The sequence below is a fragment of the Pseudopodoces humilis genome, chromosome 2, assembly GCF_049639895.1.
Source record: "Pseudopodoces humilis isolate 2021_Gansu_Grassland_sample_001 chromosome 2, ASM4963989v1, whole genome shotgun sequence".
NCBI lineage: Eukaryota > Metazoa > Chordata > Aves > Passeriformes > Paridae > Pseudopodoces > Pseudopodoces humilis.
The window spans coordinates 47,148,990-47,167,324 of NC_142201.1; the positions used below are offsets into that span (position 1 = coordinate 47,148,990).

General features: G+C 35.1%; 1 protein-coding gene across 3 annotated transcripts in view; it reads right to left on the reverse strand.

Moving 5' to 3' along the window:
• Positions 1–266: 266 nt before the first annotated feature.
• Positions 267–18,335, reverse strand: part of NDFIP2 (Nedd4 family interacting protein 2) — a 45,186-nt gene continuing 27,117 nt past the window's right edge. For 2 of the 3 annotated variants that reach the window (XM_014252377.2, XM_088052161.1), the window contains 4 exons: positions 10,214–10,338; positions 7,172–7,238; positions 3,737–3,842; positions 267–1,819 (listed from right to left, as the gene is read on the reverse strand). In XM_014252377.2, the coding sequence (XP_014107852.1) occupies positions 3,739–3,842; positions 7,172–7,238; positions 10,214–10,338 (296 nt within the window). In that variant the 3' untranslated portion in view covers positions 267–1,819; positions 3,737–3,738. Of the gene's footprint in view, positions 1,922–3,736; positions 3,843–7,171; positions 7,239–10,213; positions 10,339–18,335 lie in introns of all 3 variants that reach the window. The other variant, XM_088052162.1, reaches the window with a different exon arrangement.

The following is an 18,335-nucleotide window of genomic DNA, read 5'->3' on the forward strand; positions in this document are numbered from 1 at the left end:
TGGGAAAATTGATATAGTTGAAAAATAGTCTACTTGAATTTGGTAAGCATAGAAAAGGAAGCAATACTGCCTGCTTTGCATGGTTGCATTAACTCCTTAAAAGAAATGTCCTCACAGTTTGTTATAAAACATGAGATGAAAAAGAGCAGGGAGGGTAGGTTAGTACCTATTTTACCAGGTAATTTGTCTGTAATTCCATGTTGACATGAATACTGCAGTGTGCATTTTTCATCATGAAGGACAAAAAAAACCCAAAAAGCAGTAAGTCTTAATTAGCAAAACAAAGCAATGCTTTATTATTCGCTTCTTTTTCATCTGGACAATGAATGCAAAAGAACACAGAAACAAATAGAAGTTTAGAAGGAAATCCCAATAGGATATTGAACATAGTACTTAACTTTCTTCTTTCCATAAAAAGCCAAGAAGTAGAGGTGCCCCTAAAATTTTAGTCACTATCAGTTATCTCTGAAAGATTAGGAAAATGAAAATGTTTATATATGCATATTTTAAACATTCATTATAGATACAAAACTCAATACAGCACTAGCTTAACACAACATAAACCTCACTGGTTTTAATGTTAGTAGTAAAAAAGCAGAATTCTAATTAAAAATAAAAATGGAGGAAACTATTTGTACTCTTTTTCCTCAAAGGTGCAACCGACAGCCAATGTATTTTTGCAACTGAGATTCCAGTTGTACAAAGGACTGAGAGATGTCTTCTTCTATTTAAAGAAGAAGCATAAATTTCACAAACTTTAAAAGAAACTACATGTGCATGAACTGTAGACAGTACCCCTTACAGAGATGATATTTATAAGAACAAAATGGTATACCTTAAACGAATTAAGGGCGAGGTAAAACACGTTTTCTACTTTCAGAGCTTTAAAAAAACCTTTTTCCTTCTTCAATTACTTCCCAAATTACCTTGCATTTAAACTAGTTTGTTCTTATGAAAGTAGTATTTATTCTAAACAAGCATTATAAAGTAGTTGTATGATTTTTATTTGAGAAGCACTCAATGTGGATGTTGTATTTATAGTGACCTCAAGAATGCAAACCTCCAAAATTACATCTACTACTAACTAAACTTTTAATAGCCAATTAACAAAAAATATGTATATAGCTCTAAGATTAAACAAAATTTAGATAATATGCTGTTACAAAATATATTTTGACATATTTCCTAAGAAGCAATTAAAACAGTCATTTATGCAGAGTTATTTACAGGGGACTCAAAGTGTATCAGTTTTAGCACAAACCAGTATACTGGTTTGAATTCAATGTAATATTGGCAAATCTAAGTTTGTGACAAAGAGCTTTGGGGTTTAGTAAACTTAAAAATGTTCTATACAATCATTAGATGAATCTAAATTATATAAAAGAAAACTATCTGAACTGCTTAATCTGAATCATTTAATGCATTTCATTGTACTCAGAAATTCAGATCATCAAGTCAGTGGTACATACAAGTTGTGAAAAAAGATACCACTCAAATCTTTCAGATAGAACAAGCACAGATTAACTGAGTCTGTCTGTACCTAATTTATACTTACAGATAGTTTGTTTTTACCTCAATACCATCTTTCTAACGAGCACATATCCAAATGTGCTAAAACAAAAGGCAGCAATTATAAATATTTACTAGAATGACCAGAACTGGTACTTGATCATAAACATCCTGTCATTCATTTTTGAAGCCATATTTTCATTAATTTGTCTTCTGGTTTTAGTAGTCTTCTATCTTATTAACTTGGAGGGTTACAGATCGTCTGGAAGTTTCACACCAGCATAGGAAAGGAATGTCTGTTCGATGCAGTCTGGAGATAAAGAAAAAGTTGTGCTTCAGTTCATCGCTGTGACTCACCAGAAGCAGCGTTGCTAAGTGACCAGCAAACCTGAACTGCAAGCAAAACAGCAGCCTCCCCATCCCCCGTGTCAGGATGGGAGAAAAAACACAAAGATTTACTGTTATTTTATTATGATTTCAAAAGACCACCTATTTCCAGCTGTAGGGGTGTTCTTATTCATTAAAATTAACAATCAGTGTAGAGGAGACACACTAGAGGAGCTTACTTGTCTACACAAGAACAAGGACATTTAAATGTGATAGCAATTAATTTGAACTTCTTGTTTCAGCAATTAAGATGCTTCAAAAACATAACATTTACATGTTCATCTTTCTAAACACCTCATAGACCTTATGAGCCTGCAGCCTGCACATCTCTCAGTGGTGCTTACACAAAAATAAAAAATTCAAAGCCACTGAACTCTGTCAGAACAGCTCATTAACTTCAGTAAGTCCTGGGTTAAACAGTGTTTTGTCCCAACGCAGAATTTTAATTGCAGAAGAGCAAGGAATCTCAGGCTGGATTATCCTACACTTTCACTATTCTCTTCAAACTACAGTTCTAAAATACCATTTAGTCCTAACAACTCTTCTTAAAATATTAAGTGTTAAATATTAATATTAAAAATATTTTATTTACTTTAATTAATATTAGAAGTATTTTCAAGCTTTAATGCACTGAAAGCTAACAGATATTTTCAGTCACATGTCTACAAATTTCAGTACTCTGAAGAGGTTACCACAACAGTAAGAAAAGAAGCCATATTTAACTATTGCAAAAAGGCAATGACGCCATGTAGCTGCCAATTTTGATTGGTTGCTAAAGGGAAATATACACCTCAGTTAGTTAATATACTGCATAATTTGGAAAAAAAAAGACATTTAAAAGAAATATTATGTCACAGTTATGTTAACAGATTTTTTTCATAATCAAGTGCATATTGTATAGCACAGTCAGCATTAGCTGTTTTAAAATATTTCTTGCCATCTTATATAAAAACAACCACGGGTTTTCTTTCAGTCAAATACTGCCTCCATTTTCAGGCTTCAAAAATGTGTTTCAGGTTAATTAAAATTGATTCTGTGATCAATCCTGGAGAAAATTTATAAAAGACTTTTTTTTAAAGCAAACATAGCTTCTCAGATATATCATAACATAGTCTTTAAGCATTTTTAGTGAAGTGCAGAGCAATGAAAATGCTGCAATACTTATTTCTAGGCTTAAATTTATATTGTTATGCAATTTAAATAAAAAAAAAAATGAATGCAAATAAAGACCCCTAGTTTAAGTTACATAGTCAAGTCCAATAAATCCACTTAACGGATAAATAGCATTAAAAAAAAAGAGTGGATACGTGCCAGAATGATTAGTCAGCTACCTGAAGGATACATAAAGCACATTGTTGCATACACAATAATCATACTTGTACATGACTGTCTTAATCCAGTCATGTAAAGAGAGACAATATTCAACTATTGTTTGCATGTTCAGACCCATGTCAATCAGATTTAATATGCAGGCAGATTAGTGCTTCCTAACTTGCCGACAACAGGTTGACTACTAAAGTCAGTTTTCCAGCACAAAGGACAGTATCGTGACAGCAGCAGACACTGTTTCTCAGGAAAAACCACATGTTCCTCCTAATTTTTGTTGCTGAACATTAGTTCCAGGGAAGACTGGAGGCAATGAGGATGCATTATTTGTTTTCAAGTAGGAGACTTCACACATCTCCAAGCCCATGAAGAATATATGTTCAATATTCAGGACAGATGCTCAAAAATTATGCAACTTCTACATTGTGACAGAAGTTTGATTATTTATTTTTTAGTATTTCTTTCTTCTCTGTTTTCCTGGGAAAGATAACCTCAGCACTAAAAAATGGCTTACCTTCAGTACAAGAAAAAAAATCTTGTTCTGTGAGCAGCTGCCATGCTTTCAGACATATTTCTGACTTTAAGATAATTAACAAAGCCTCGAAAGAACAGGAGGAGACCTGAAAGTGTAGTAAATGCACTAAATTAATTCCATTAACATAAATATATACTATACCACATTACTCTTATTAATGATTTTAAAAATCTAGCCTACAAAGTAAATTGAAGTCTTTATCATTCACAAATTCAACAACCAAGCTAGCTTTCATCGTGTGATACAAGGATTCAATTTTATGAAAGGTTTTTCACAAATTTTAGTGATTTTCAGTTTAAGCGTCATCTGTGAAAAAGACTGCATGAAAATACTTACAAAGAATAAAAAAATCCTGAAAAGTAAAATCTGATTTGCAAATTATTTTCAAGTAGAATTCTCAAAATAAATTACTAATGTGTTAGAAGAGTACCTGGTTTACAAAATGTACCTTTAACAATGTGCACAATAAATGTACTGCAAGTTAAAGGAGGAAAAAAAAAAGACAAAGTAAGGCTTGCTCTAGTGAGAAGTCAATAATGAATTATAGTAGCTTATGACTTGGGATTTAACCATCGATCAAAAAACACCTACCCAAGCAGAGGAAGAACAATTGCCAAAGGAAATTTCTCAACATATTACTCACAATATTACAGTTTTTGCCAACTCCAAATTTCAAAATCTTTTAAATTATCTACGTTTCTCTGCATTTTAAAGAATATTTCAGCTAAGAGGAAAAAGATGTACACAACAGTCACAGAGAAGTCACATTTGCAATAATGGTAGCTTGAAGATATACACTTATGTGAATATACACATGTGCATTAAAATTCCAAAAGATCAAACAAAAATCTACACTGAGGTTTTATAAGTTCAGCAAAGGATTTAATTATTTTCTTTCCTACATGATGCACTTTTTCTTCCTGCTGTCCTGGATGAGCCCCTGATTTTTTCTAACGATCACTTATTCTCTAAAATATTTTTGTTTGTGATTTTTTAACTTTCCTTTTGCTTTTTTAAACCAAAGCTTCATTAGAACATGCATGCAAGCAAAAAAAAAAAAAAAAATTAAATAAGACAACAGAGAATGCTCTGTCAACCAGTAGAACTTCACCCAAGCCAGATACATTCCTGTGATTAAGGCAAATTCAACACAGAGAAGAAAGCAGTAAGATCTTGACTGCAAGTCTACAACAAAACCTGCTACCCAAAGGCCACCAGACATAGCCTCCCTTTCAACTGAAAAGAAGCTGAAAGAGCAAAATGACAGCAGGCAGCTCTTTAGGTGCTTGATGACATTTTTTGCATTATACATGTTGGAAAACCAGTCAAAGCTCAACCCATATTTTACATTTCTCTGTTAAAGGAAGAAAGAAAAAACACTTTCCATTGTGCTCCTCAATAAGAAACACTGGCTAACATTTAAATTTAAAATTTAGAATTGTCTCTCTCCAATTTTTTCACTGTACATGACAGCTCTTTGGAAGTAGACCACTTTGCTTTTCCGTGACACATAAGCAATTTTTCCAGATGTTGAAAGAAGGAAGGCAAGCAGTAACAGATCGAACACCAGAAGAGAGGAGATGGAAGTAGGTGGGCTGAAGGATGTCAAAGGGCTATGGAAAAGAAAAACTCAAACTCATTCCCTTCTGGAGAGATACTGGACATACTACTTTGTGTGCTCTAACAAAAGGTTATCCAAAACAAAGAAACACAGATCTCGTTGGCAGTGCTCCCATGACATGATAATACTCCTCCATGTCTTGCTAAGTAGCTTTTTTAGGTAGAATCCTTCCATGGTGTTCTAGCAATACCATATAGCCAGTTTATCACTTTAAAAAAATTGTTGGCATATTTCATGCAAAACATACATAAAACAAGGGAATGCTGATTGCTGTATGCCTCAGTGCTTTTTATTCCAAAGCATATTATAAACCTGGTGATTCAAAGAAAAAATAAAAAATTCTCAAACACTTCAGACCAAAAATAAGGCTTTGTCAAATTAAAGTGAGCTACTTCCTGAACATAAAAGACTAGTAAAAGGAAAAACTACAGCTTTTTCCAAAGACATGTGGGGATGGGGGGAGTTCTAGGGGAAGAATACTATTTTCATCCTAGTGAAAAAAGGTGTCGAACCTCAATCTCAGGCACCACAGTGCTTGGTTTTAATTAAAAACTTATTTGGAGATGTTTGTGCCTGCAGAGTCATTTCACTTCAATGTCTGTTTGTCCCTGCAAAGAGTCATTTCACCTACTTCAATACAATAACCTCAAACAACACGAAAATATTCAAGGGACCAATGCTCTGATGTGTTAAACATTTGCAGCTTTTATGTATTCCAAGCAACGAAGTGCACAATAGCAGAGCAAGGTGGGCATTAGAAAGTCTGATGAATGCCCTTGAACACCACTAAAGGCAGAGAGAGAAATTTTTAGGTAATGTTGTTTAAGACTTTTGGTATTTCTTGCAAGATAAATAGCGAGTCACTAACAGTGAAGATCTCAGAATTGGTGTTTTTTATTAACTTACTCAACATTTCATTCTAACATCTGCTCTTAGCCACTTAAATCAATTGACTCAAAGGGAAGAGTGCCACCTACTGAACCAGCAACAGTTTACCGTGCTTCCAAAGCTGGAAACAGAAATTAAAATGCATAACAGCATTCACTTCCGTAAAAGAAAACCATTCCAGATGCCATATTCGTATTACAAAATCATTACGGATTATAGTTGGAGAAAAGTTATAGTGGTTGGAGTTTGGTACATCCTCATTAAAAAGAAACAGAAGAGAAGAATTTGATGTGCATAAGACTTTGAACATGAGCAGGCAGACTCTTAAGAGAAAGCTGACATCATGGGACCACTGTGATCAGCAAGCATGAAGCCATTCTCTCATCCTACCGAGCAACTGCTGATGCAGTTTGCATTTCAAAGGACTCAAAGGACATTTAGTGACCTGTGCACAAGTCAGCAGATTTCAACTTCCTGGGTTTAGTCACATTTCTTAAAATTTAATACTTGACACGTAGGTTTCTACACGTAAATACTACTTATCACTGACTTTTCAATACATTCTCTACATAAAGCCAAAGTTTCATTACACAGTACTGCACTCCTAGATCAGTAGAAGCACAAATTAAAAAGCACAAATTACAAGTCTGTTCTACACAATCTCATAAGCAGAACAAAATTTTTTGAGCTGAAGAGTATTTGAATAGTCCACAGTTCACACAACAACACCACTATGGTAACCAATAACTTCATGAATACTAGGAAAATTAAAATACCATACAAAACTATCAGCAGCTAAGGAAAAGCACATAGCTAAACATGTTACTAAACTCTGATTTACAATAACATGATTCATCTTTGAGTACTTCCACATCAAAACAGAAATTAATTCAACTGCCACTTACCAAGTACAAGAAATATCCACCAAAGCCAGTACTGTCCATTGAAATATCCAGTAAAATAATCTGAAAACTGAAATTCATACATGAGGCTTAGCTGCAGTAAGACAGATGACTAGCACATATTTAATGCACTATGCAAATAGAGAAAGCATGGAGGACAAAGCAAGTTAAAATAAAAGCAATGTTTCCTACTAAAACGCAAAACTAGTATTTGCACAGCAGTTTAATACACAAATAACACAATTCTAGTGTCAGTTGGTTTGCAGCAAATTAAGTAAAAATCTCTAAAAAAATGTGTAGCCATAGAAATACATATATATATATGAAAAACATCCTTGTATTACTTGCCAGTAATCTGAGGTTTTTATTATAATGAATCACCACTTGTTGATTTTCCCTTTTTCCCCCCAGTGCCTGCCATCCCAAACACATTACAGCAGCCTGCTGCTTTGGATATTAACACGAAAAGCCACATTAGTTTAATCTTATCAGACAGGGATGTTCTGCTGACCCCACAAAAGAAGAGCTTTTGACCTTCTGTATACCCCCTACTGTTAATCGCTGCCACAAATACCAGCCCCATAAAGACCCCCAACTCATTAAAGTCTTTTCATTTTCAAACCAGCATTCAGTTCCCAGCAGTGAGCTGAACGCAACTAAATGAACCTTGAAGTGCCATTTCAACTGCTCCTGCGAGTGACCATGGCAGACAGTTTTGTCCTCCCTGTGAAGTGGGAGGCAGCTGGAGGGCAGGGTGTGATCACACTGGAGACAGGTATCTGTGCCTTTACCAGACTCCAGACTTTATGCTTCACTGATAAAAAGGCTAATCAAATGTCTCCAAAACCCACACAAAAAGTAGAAATGGGGAGATGAGTGAAGAGTTGCCAGAAGGAATAAAATAACCTACTTAGCAGCTCTGTACACTTTCCATACACTTTTACCCTGCTATCATTCATTATGTTTACTGCATCCTGACAGTGCTTCTTATGTGCCCTTTCTAGGACATTTCAGTATATCAGCCAAGCAGTAACAAGAGGGGAAACAAAAAAACCCTGAACAAATAAAAGAACCCCTACAAAAACAACAAAACAAAAAACCCCAACGAAACAAAAACAACCAAAACCTATCAGCCAAAAGATACTGGGGCACATATGCAACCAGATGAAAATCTAAGACATTTAAAGAACACTAGATAAAGCTGGCTTTTTTCTTCAATTAATCCACATATTTTCTCCAGAATAAGGTCAGGTCACATGAACTCTTTTGAGGGTTTAATCTTATATACTCTATTAATTTCTTACATCAATCAAAGAAAAAATAGCAAGAAACAGAACTGCCAAGTTCAGCTAAAGAACTGGTATTTACATTATCCCAATATAAATACTCAATGCCAAGGATTTTGACAACACATTGACATTGATCCCATCTCACTTGTTAGTCACGATTTTCGATTGTCTAAACATTATATGTGTGTGCTTATAAATACAATATCAATATCCTTCTCCAATAGTTGTAATTTAATTTAATTGGAAAGAAGATTTACTAAAACCAACAATCAAATACTTGCCCATGTGCATTACTCTCCTCCCCTACTCTCCTTGGGTAGAGTCAGCCATGGCAGCAGAATTTCCCCTATAGTAAAATTGTGCTTTTGTTCCCCCTGCTCTTCCTTCTCCCCAGTAAAAATTGATATAGATCAAGCATATGCGAATTCAGATTGTTTAGACACTAAAAAGTTTTGTACTACTGATCCAGAGTGAAAAAGAGTGACACAAGCCTTTGGAAGATCTTGAAAGAAAGGAACAGAACAATTTGGTGCACACAGGCCTACTGGTGTGTCACCATTAAAATGACTGTCAACACAACACCTCATAAGCTTTCTGCTCTTGTCTCTAGGAAGGGAGACAACAGAGGAACATGATGATCTTCATTATGAAAAAAATCCCACCTTGAGGTCTTGGAATTGGCCAGCTCTAATATTTTTGAATTAGTAATGGATTATATACAATAATTTAATTATAGTCTAGAACACAGTAATTCTACAAGGAAGTTTGACATATATTAATTTTTATATTCATTTTGGGCACATTTTCCAGGAGAGAGGAATAAAACTGACATGATGAACAAGTTCTGCCCTCTATTTAGTATGCCTTAAGGGAAGCTGAAAATATCCCAAACCCCTTAAGATAAATTCCATCTCAGCACCTGAATTCCAACAAATACACCAGAATCACATCTAGTCCAGCAGCATTTCCCTGCTCTGAATAAGCAAAAAGGAAATTAAGGGAAAAAAAAAAAAAAGCCCTAAGAAGGATGTAGATCATGTCCAAGAAGGGCCATGCAATCTTTCAACCATTTTTTTACTACCGTGATAAGACTAAATCAAGTTACTAACACACACACAGGAAAAAAAAAATTAATTAAAACAGTCATTGATGGCAGAATATGAAAGATATGCAAGTTATCCAAGATCTTTTTCTTTGTTAAAAGGGACAGGATTTTAAATGTTGTGTCTCACAGATATGTAGAATTCACAGTCAGAAAGCAGCATTGCATTTCACCCAGCATCCACTTAATTAAGTAACTTGCATTTGGCTAATATGCCTTTTGGAAAAGTATCTAGTTTTGCAGTGAAAACATCAAGAATCAAGCATTTTAAGATTGTAAAAATGTGACCAACTTCATATTTAAGTTGGACCTGATCCCATATGTATCTTACACAGAATAAAATAATAAAACACAAGGAAGAAATGCTTTCTTATATTCCCTTCTCAACAGGCCAAGACACTTACACATCTTTTATACATGACACTATAATACCAGTGATATTTTAGGTACTTGCTCCATTTCTTCTGTAGACTTTTAAATACTTGTACAAGGAATGAGTCATCCTGCATTTATTTTAGTGAAAATGTGAGCATCAAATGCAATATCAGGTAAAAAAAGAAAAAATACTGGTTCTCAATTCCCTTATTAGACCCTTGAATAAATTGTTATGGGTTTGTTCTACAGAGCCTGTACAGCGTGAATCAAGAAACATACCCGTACAATGAGAATCCATTTGATCAGGGAGAGACCAAATCCACAGATTGCACCATACCTTCCAGCTATGGTATTTGTTATACAGAAGGATAAACAAAATCCAATCCAGTTGAAAATAAACGCCACTATAAAATAAAAGAAACAGTAGCTTCTGTTAATCTGTATAGCTAAGCAAACAGACTTAACAGTAATTTCACTTTTAAACTACTAAGGACATGCTTACACAGTCAGTTAATTCCCTTCCGGTAATTCAGGCTTTTAGAGATTGACTTTGAACCCAGACATTCCCCATGGTATAGTCACTTAATGACAAAGCAAATGGTAAACAGGCTGGAACCTACTATTTTACACAAGAGAAAATTCCAACATAAAAGAAAGTGTTACACTGCAATAGACACCTAACAAGATTATACTGGACATGAAAAGTAAATTCACAAAAAGGACTATAACATACAAGATTTGGATTAAAACAAAGAAAAACCTTGCTAAACTTTTATAGCCAAAAATATAGTTATATGCACACATATGTGCATGCATCAAGGCTGCATATTCAGCTTTATCCAGTTTGGATCGAACAGAATAAAAGTATCCACTCTTGCTCCAAAAACTTAGTGTAGAAATTAAGGTAAGTCAAGAAGCTAATGTTTTATGGGTTTCTTTTAGATCCATATTCATGTCTTCTCTTTTAGATCTATATTCACAAGACATAAGAAGCCTTGAAAACTTTACACAGAAGTTTACGAAATCAATGAACAAAAAGGACATTAAGCATAACTACCACTCTTGCTTCAATTAACACTTTTACACAACCCCCAGTTCAACAACTTAAAGTTTCATATCTGCATATGTACTTGGCAATCAGCATCATCATCATCTGTATTGACTTCAGGTTGCATGCATTACATCAGAGTGTGTGAATTCACAGTTAGGGGAATGGCCCAGATTGGGAATCAGTGAGAGCATCCAAAAAGAAAACCACCAAACAGAAGAGCTGGAGGAACTGGTAGAAGAAGGCAACTCAGGAATTCTGGAGAGAATATGACAGTGTAAAATTGAAAACATTAGGGAACTCCACAGTAAATAAAAGAATTACAGAGGAGGGAAAGAGGAATGGAAAAGGGGCAGAGGGGAACAAAACCCCTGTCCACAAATTCTTAAAGTTTAAAATCCCAAACTTAGCTACATAAAATTCAGATATTAAACCATCAGAGGAAAAACAAGTCTGTCTCTTCCATTCAAGTTTGAACACACAACTAGGAACAGAAAATTGCTCAAACATTTTATTTAATTGAAGCATTTTGAAATACTATCTATAAAATCCCCACTGTTTGTATACTTTAAAACCTTCTTACAGTTCTTCCAATAATCCACACGAAGATGTAATGATATTCTCACAAATGCAAAATTAGTCTGTAAAGCTGCAGTGGGATTCCATCAACTTTAAACAAACTGAAGTTCCAAGAGAAGTTTTGGAAGGCTTCACATCAAAACAGTCATTTAATACAAGTGAGAAAGCACCTTGCATTGGTCAGAGGCATGGATAACAGGTGATGGTAAAAAGAAATCTTACTTTTATACAAATTACTAATCTAAAAATAACCCAAAAAATAAATCAAAACAAAATTTAAAAAAATTAAATCTCTGAACAGATGTTGATCCAAACTGGCATTTGCAGAGGAAACAAACTAAACCAATCCAACCCCCACTAAAAAAAAACCCTACAGAACATTGTGACCCTAACATTTACCTATCTTTCCAAGCCACATTTACATTTAGGAGAGCCTAGATAAACTGTTTTGATTTTCCTATTTTAAGCAAGCTCTACAAACCCCACCATCTTTTAACAGTAACAGATTTCAAAAGCTCCTTATTCAGTGCATTCTCTGATCCTGTCTCAGCATAAGAACTCACTGCTCTTCACCCCAGTACTCAAGCTGCAGAGAGTGACTTTGATTATGGTTAGGTGTACCTAATGACAGGTCTCTTAAAAAGGACACAGGATTCACATGTTTCTAATGGTCTATGAGGACTAGAGAAATGTTCAGAATATGTACAATTTTAATACATATATTTTTATTAAAGTACCTCAACTCATTTTTAAATACATTAGAAAAATAAGAGATTTCCCAATCATAAATACAGGAGGGGAAAAAAATATTTTTTATAATTAAAGAGGAGCACTAACAATTTTACCCTACTTTCAACTCTAAGGGAATATTCAAAATTGAAACCACTGTCACTGCATGAGTATTTGATGGATATTTAACATCAAGGTATTTGCCCAACTCTTGAAATTAAAGGCATCAGCATGTTCCAGTCTTGTTCATAGCAAGGGTTTTCTTCTGTCTAATCAGTCTGCTGTTACATCAAGTTACATAAGCAGCAATGCAAGCAGAAAATACATAAACCTTATAAAAGCTGTAAATTATGCAAGTTCAGGCATTCCAATAAAACTGAAGTATATACAGAAGAAAAATCTCCTTATTTAAGTCTTTATTGCTAACCATTTGCTAGAAAACTTGTACAGTGAGGACCTAATCAAAAATCTGTGTCTTCAGCAGCAGAAGGGACATGTTACTTCCACTTCTCTAAAACTCAGGTAATGCATTAGGGAGATTCTCCCAACACTGCCTTGGTGTTCCATCATTTTAACAAACTTAAGAAGGGCAACAATACTGTCTGCATGTTTCCCATCTTTCCCATGACTTCTCTCTTACATCCCATGTCCTACTACTACTTTGAAAATCATTCTCTTTGTCTCACTGGTTACAACAAAATATTTGCTTTCAAAATTGCATCTCCAGCTTCTCAGCAGACTACAGTTCCTTCCAATTGCCTTTCTCTACATCAATATCAGCCTCATTTGCCTATCTTTTTCATCATATGCATCCTTGTGTATCTTCTATCAGCCATGCAAGCTCTGATCTTTACAACTTACACTACATTGGAGTTACTGCAGTTAATTCCTGTCTCAACTTATTATTGCAATGACAGTTGTTCATAATTTTCATCCCTATGTTGCCACAGAGAAGCCACAGCACAAGCTCCCCCATCAAGCTGAGGCAGAAAATAGACCAGTGAGGGGAGTGAACAGTAAAAGGAATTATGTACTAATTTCTCTAGAATTACCAACCTCCTTCTCTATCTACTAGAGGCAACTAAGTTGTTGTACAAGTTCCTTGCTGTGACAAATCCTATCCTCCATTATTTTTCTGCATCCACTCATTTTGTGAGTGCTCAGTGACACCGCTCAGCTGTTCAAGAGGTGACCTCATCCTTCATACCACATCAGCTTCCATGACATTCCCACACAGACAGTGGAGCTGCCACAACAGCAATAACATAAGGAAAGCCATTCCTAAAACTGAGGGGGAAAAACAATTAATGATCTACTTCAACCACATCATGATTCTAACTAAAAAAGAATTCCAGTTTCTGCTTGCCTATTCTCTCCATGCAGCCAGGTTATGTGTGCATCCTGTAGACCTCCAGTACAAATCAAACCACTGTGCAATAAGAATTGTTTTCTATCCCAAAAGTGATCACATTCCTACTTAAGCCCAATATTCAACTACTGTCAACTTTCCTTTAATAAGTTTCAGATATTTAGGTGAACTCATGCTGACTGCACTGGCATCATGATTTAAGTTTCTACTCTTGATACTCTAGCACCATTCAGAGAAGTGGGACTGATAAAAGTATGATTTTTGAATTTTCTAACTCCTGAAGTGATGAAGAGAGAGTAAGTCTATATAAATGTAATTCACATTAAAAGAATGTAAACATTAGCATTATCTCCTCATGACAACAAAACTCATAATGAAACGCATAAGAAATTGGTATTTTGGGAGGAGGAGGGTTCGACTAAAGGTCTTTTTTAATAAACAATATTGGTGATGCAATGCAGTCGCTACATTTATGCTGTATTTCTCCTTCACGTTTTCAGTAAAATAATCCCAGCCAAAATACAAAGTACAGGACTTTTGAGTTGTACATATTGAAATACACCAGATGAAACTATAATGACAAGTGCATTACACTGTAATTTTTCCCCAGATGCTCCAGCACTTCACCTGCTGATCTTTTTTTACTTAGACTTCCACAACTACACATCAATCACTTGTTTTAAGCTTATATTCAGTATCATGAAAAGAAGCCAGTAAAACTGATCTGAAGCCTTATGTTCCAAATTTTAGCCATGGCTTAAGCCTGTAATGAGATTATCATGGCAACTACATACACAAAAAGCAACTTATGCTCAGTTATAGCCTTTATTCCACAATTTGTTTGTTCATTTACTTACTATTTTAATATTTAGCAAACACACAAGAGCTTAATGTTTTCTACCTGGCCTAGACTTACTAAGCATACTGCAGTAATAAATAATCCTCTCCAGATCTTCATGCACCATTAGGAAGTGTTCTTCCCAGTCCTGTGTACAATTTGTTTCACTACTCTTTAACGGGGATACATCTTGGCTCCATCCTGAAGGTTCAGTTACAGACTGATGATGATCATTAGAAGTGTTGGCTATCAGCTTCCACAGAAAACCAATAATTTTTTTTCTTAGTGATTAATGTTCAGAAAAATTCCTTAGCATTTTGTTCCTACTTCTTGTTGCTATGTTTTTCTTACTACTCAATTCAAAGCTTCCTCATTCCAACTGCTTTGTATTATATCTAAGGCATACAGAAAAAACTATGTAAGTCAAATTGTTTCTACAGTAAGAAAGAAGTTAGGTGATTGTGTATGAAGGTCAGTCAGTCCGTCCATAATGACCAGAGAGAAATAAGAACTCAAAACAGTTCCTCTATCTCCCAATATTTAAAATTTTAATTAAGTGACTTCTCTTCAGCTTCTCTGACATGACTAAGGGAAACCTGCATAACATTTGTGATATAGACATACACAACTCAGGTTTCCTAAAGTTACACGGAGGAAGCCCCCCATGGGAAATTCAATCATGCTTACCACTCCTCAGGAAGCGCACACCAGGACACTGTTGTTCACCCTGAGCTTGCGCTACAACTCTGCCTTCCAACTTGGGCCCCTTGAAACCCCCAAAGTAGGTATCCCAGCTTGTGTGTGCTTTATTGACTGTTTGAGGCACTTAACAGTTTTGAAAACTATATGAACATTCATTTATAAAACTTTGGTACAGTTATTTTCTGTTTCAATATAGTATCTAGGACACCATGTACATTTCTACTTCCCTGTAAAACAAGATTTTATTGCTGTGAGTTGTATACAGTGCTTAAATAGCCTAGATGTTAAAAAAAGGACAGATTTCTGCATGAGAATTTAAGTTTTGGTTGTACTACTGGACACTTTTCTCCATTTTATCTTCTCATTAACCTACCTGTGAAGTTAGAATTCATTTTCCCTATATTGCAGGGAAACAAAACTCCCTTACATGGTTTTAAAGAATTCAGATAAGCTCCACAATTCCTCTTGGGGTCCACAGGAAAAAAGGTTGGTTCTAAAGCATTCCTTTAATATAAAGGAAATATAAAGCCTTTTAATATATAAGCCTTTTAATAATGTCCAAAAGGACCTCCTTCACATAATGTATGTGTATGAGTTTACCAGACATAATTCAAAAGACTTCCACTACAAGCAGATGAAGCATGAAAACCGAACCATTTGTTCGTGACACTTACTTGCCCTATCACAATTACAGCTGTGTTCAAAATGGAAAGATACAGCTCAGAAATTCCTCCCTTTTGTTGTGCATACAAAAAAATACTCTGAGAAACTCACCTACTAACTTCCTCTGGCATTCTAGAAAATTTCTACTATGCTGTATAAGGCAGAGCTGACTTAAAAATACAAAACAGAAAAAAATACATGAAGTGGTCTGATAACAATTTTTTTTTCCCACTTTGCATTTATAGCAAAATAAATATACTCATATATATACACACTTCCTTCAAAATAAGAAGGTGACAGACACCAGTCCTGACCATTAGAGAGCAGATTCTTAGCTCACCAACATAATCACAGACTAAGGGCAACACCAATTTCCTGAAACACAATTTTACCATATATTAGAAATAAAGTAGATTGTTTTCCAAATTTTTTCACCAAGTTTCTGGATCAAGCAATAAAATCCACCTCTTCAGCCAAAGGACTTCACTTTTTTAGTGTGCACTGGCTTACTCTGTTTTGTTCTGCTAAACAGAGCAACACTTCATAGCTTAGACGGGAAAACAGGTTGGTAACTGACATGCACCAGGCTCCTAAAACAACCAAAACCCCCCAACAAACAGATCTGGCCACTAGATGGCCTGGAGACAGCAATTTTCTGCAACATGGACAGCGACCACTAGATGGAGGCTACATATCACTAAGTGACTGCAATACGCAGGTAAGCTCAGTAAAAAGTTTATTTTGCTGCATTTCACTTGAATAAAATGAAATTAAAGAATGCGAACTTGCTGTTATAAAAACAAAGCGATCTGCCCCCTCTTCCATCCCCAAGGTCTTCCAAAGCTGTACTTGATAGTCAGGGAGGAGGTGGGAGAACACATCTAACAAGCCATTTGTTCACTCTTATTTCACGAGAGAACAGTTCTTGAGACAGTTCTCCTATATTTTAACTATGTGAGGGAATTTGAGGCTTTCTGTGATCTGCCACCTCTAATTGCAGCATTTCCAACTCTTGGGAAAAAACCCAAAAGATATCCTTACTGTAAACTTCATTTTAATTGCTGCTCTTCTACATCTACATACATCAACTTTCTGGAGACTTTTTTTCTCCTTATTGGACAAACATGAATACACAACCCACATATAACATATACTTGCATTATGTTAAGCTCAATTTTCATTTAATTCTCCAATTTCCTAAGAAAAACTTCTAAAACCTAACGTTACACTTCTATTACTATCATGTAATTTCATGTGTAATAGTAATTTCATTACTATCATGTGTTTTCATGAATTCCTCCTACTATGAGCACAAACAGCAAATAAAGTTTATTAATTTCCCTATGTAACCAGTATTTATAACCCACACATTGCAATTAAACACACACTTGCATAAATACCTTACAATGTGTAAGTATTCATTTTATGCATTTCTTTCATAGGTAAGCAAAGTTTGCAATAAAATAATCTCAGAACAATTATGAAAAATTATGTTCTACAGAGTATTTTTGTCCAATGTCTAACAGCTGCTCTATGCAATCAGACCCCGTTAAATACCTATTGGAAGAGAAGGCTGCCAGTTTATCCAAGTACATACTTGTATTCTTGAAGGTGGACACAGGGTTCTGGGAATGCAATTTTGGACATCTGTGACTTAAACGACTTAAGACATATTAAAGCAAATGATCTCCTTGGCCTCAAAGCGCACTGCTAATGAAGGCCTGAACCAGAATTTAAAATAAAGAACAATTTCACACAATAAAGGATCTAAATAGGTTAAATACAAAAATTATAGAACATAGAAAAGGGAGAGGAAAATAAAGCAAAAAAGAAAAATTAAGTCACACCTCCCTTTGCCCCCAAGAACATACTCTTTCTAGGCTCCAACTACAAAAAGAGGTCATACTACAATATCTACTCTATAAATGTCTTTATAGCTTTGTGAGGCAGACACATATATTTTTACCCCAAGGTGAAAACACCGCATCATACACAAAAAAAAGCTGTGAAAGTATTGCAACCTGCATCTGCAACAGTTAAAGATATTGAAAAAAAGATTACAGAAGAAAGAACTACTAGGAAACGTAGGTGGAAAGACATAATGGAGACTTCAGTGGATAATACATCAGCTTTAATCCTGATGAATTCTCAGCAGAACAGCTATATCCACAGCACCAATCTTCCATCCAGGTTGCCAAACACATTTGTTTCAGAAAGGGAAAAAACCCTCAGAAATTAGAAAGAAATAAGCAATTGGTAAAACTAACACAGCTTCCTCATAGAAACAGCTTCTAGTTGCTAACTTTAACTTTGCTTAATGCAGTACACAAGTTACAAGACATGCACAGTGTACATACAGTACATGACAAAGAGCTGCAGAAGGGCTGGTTGAAGGGAAGGCTGAAATCAGGTTACCTGAAGACAATGCATTTTTATATGACAGTGGTTAGTTCAACCTGAAAATGAGTACGGT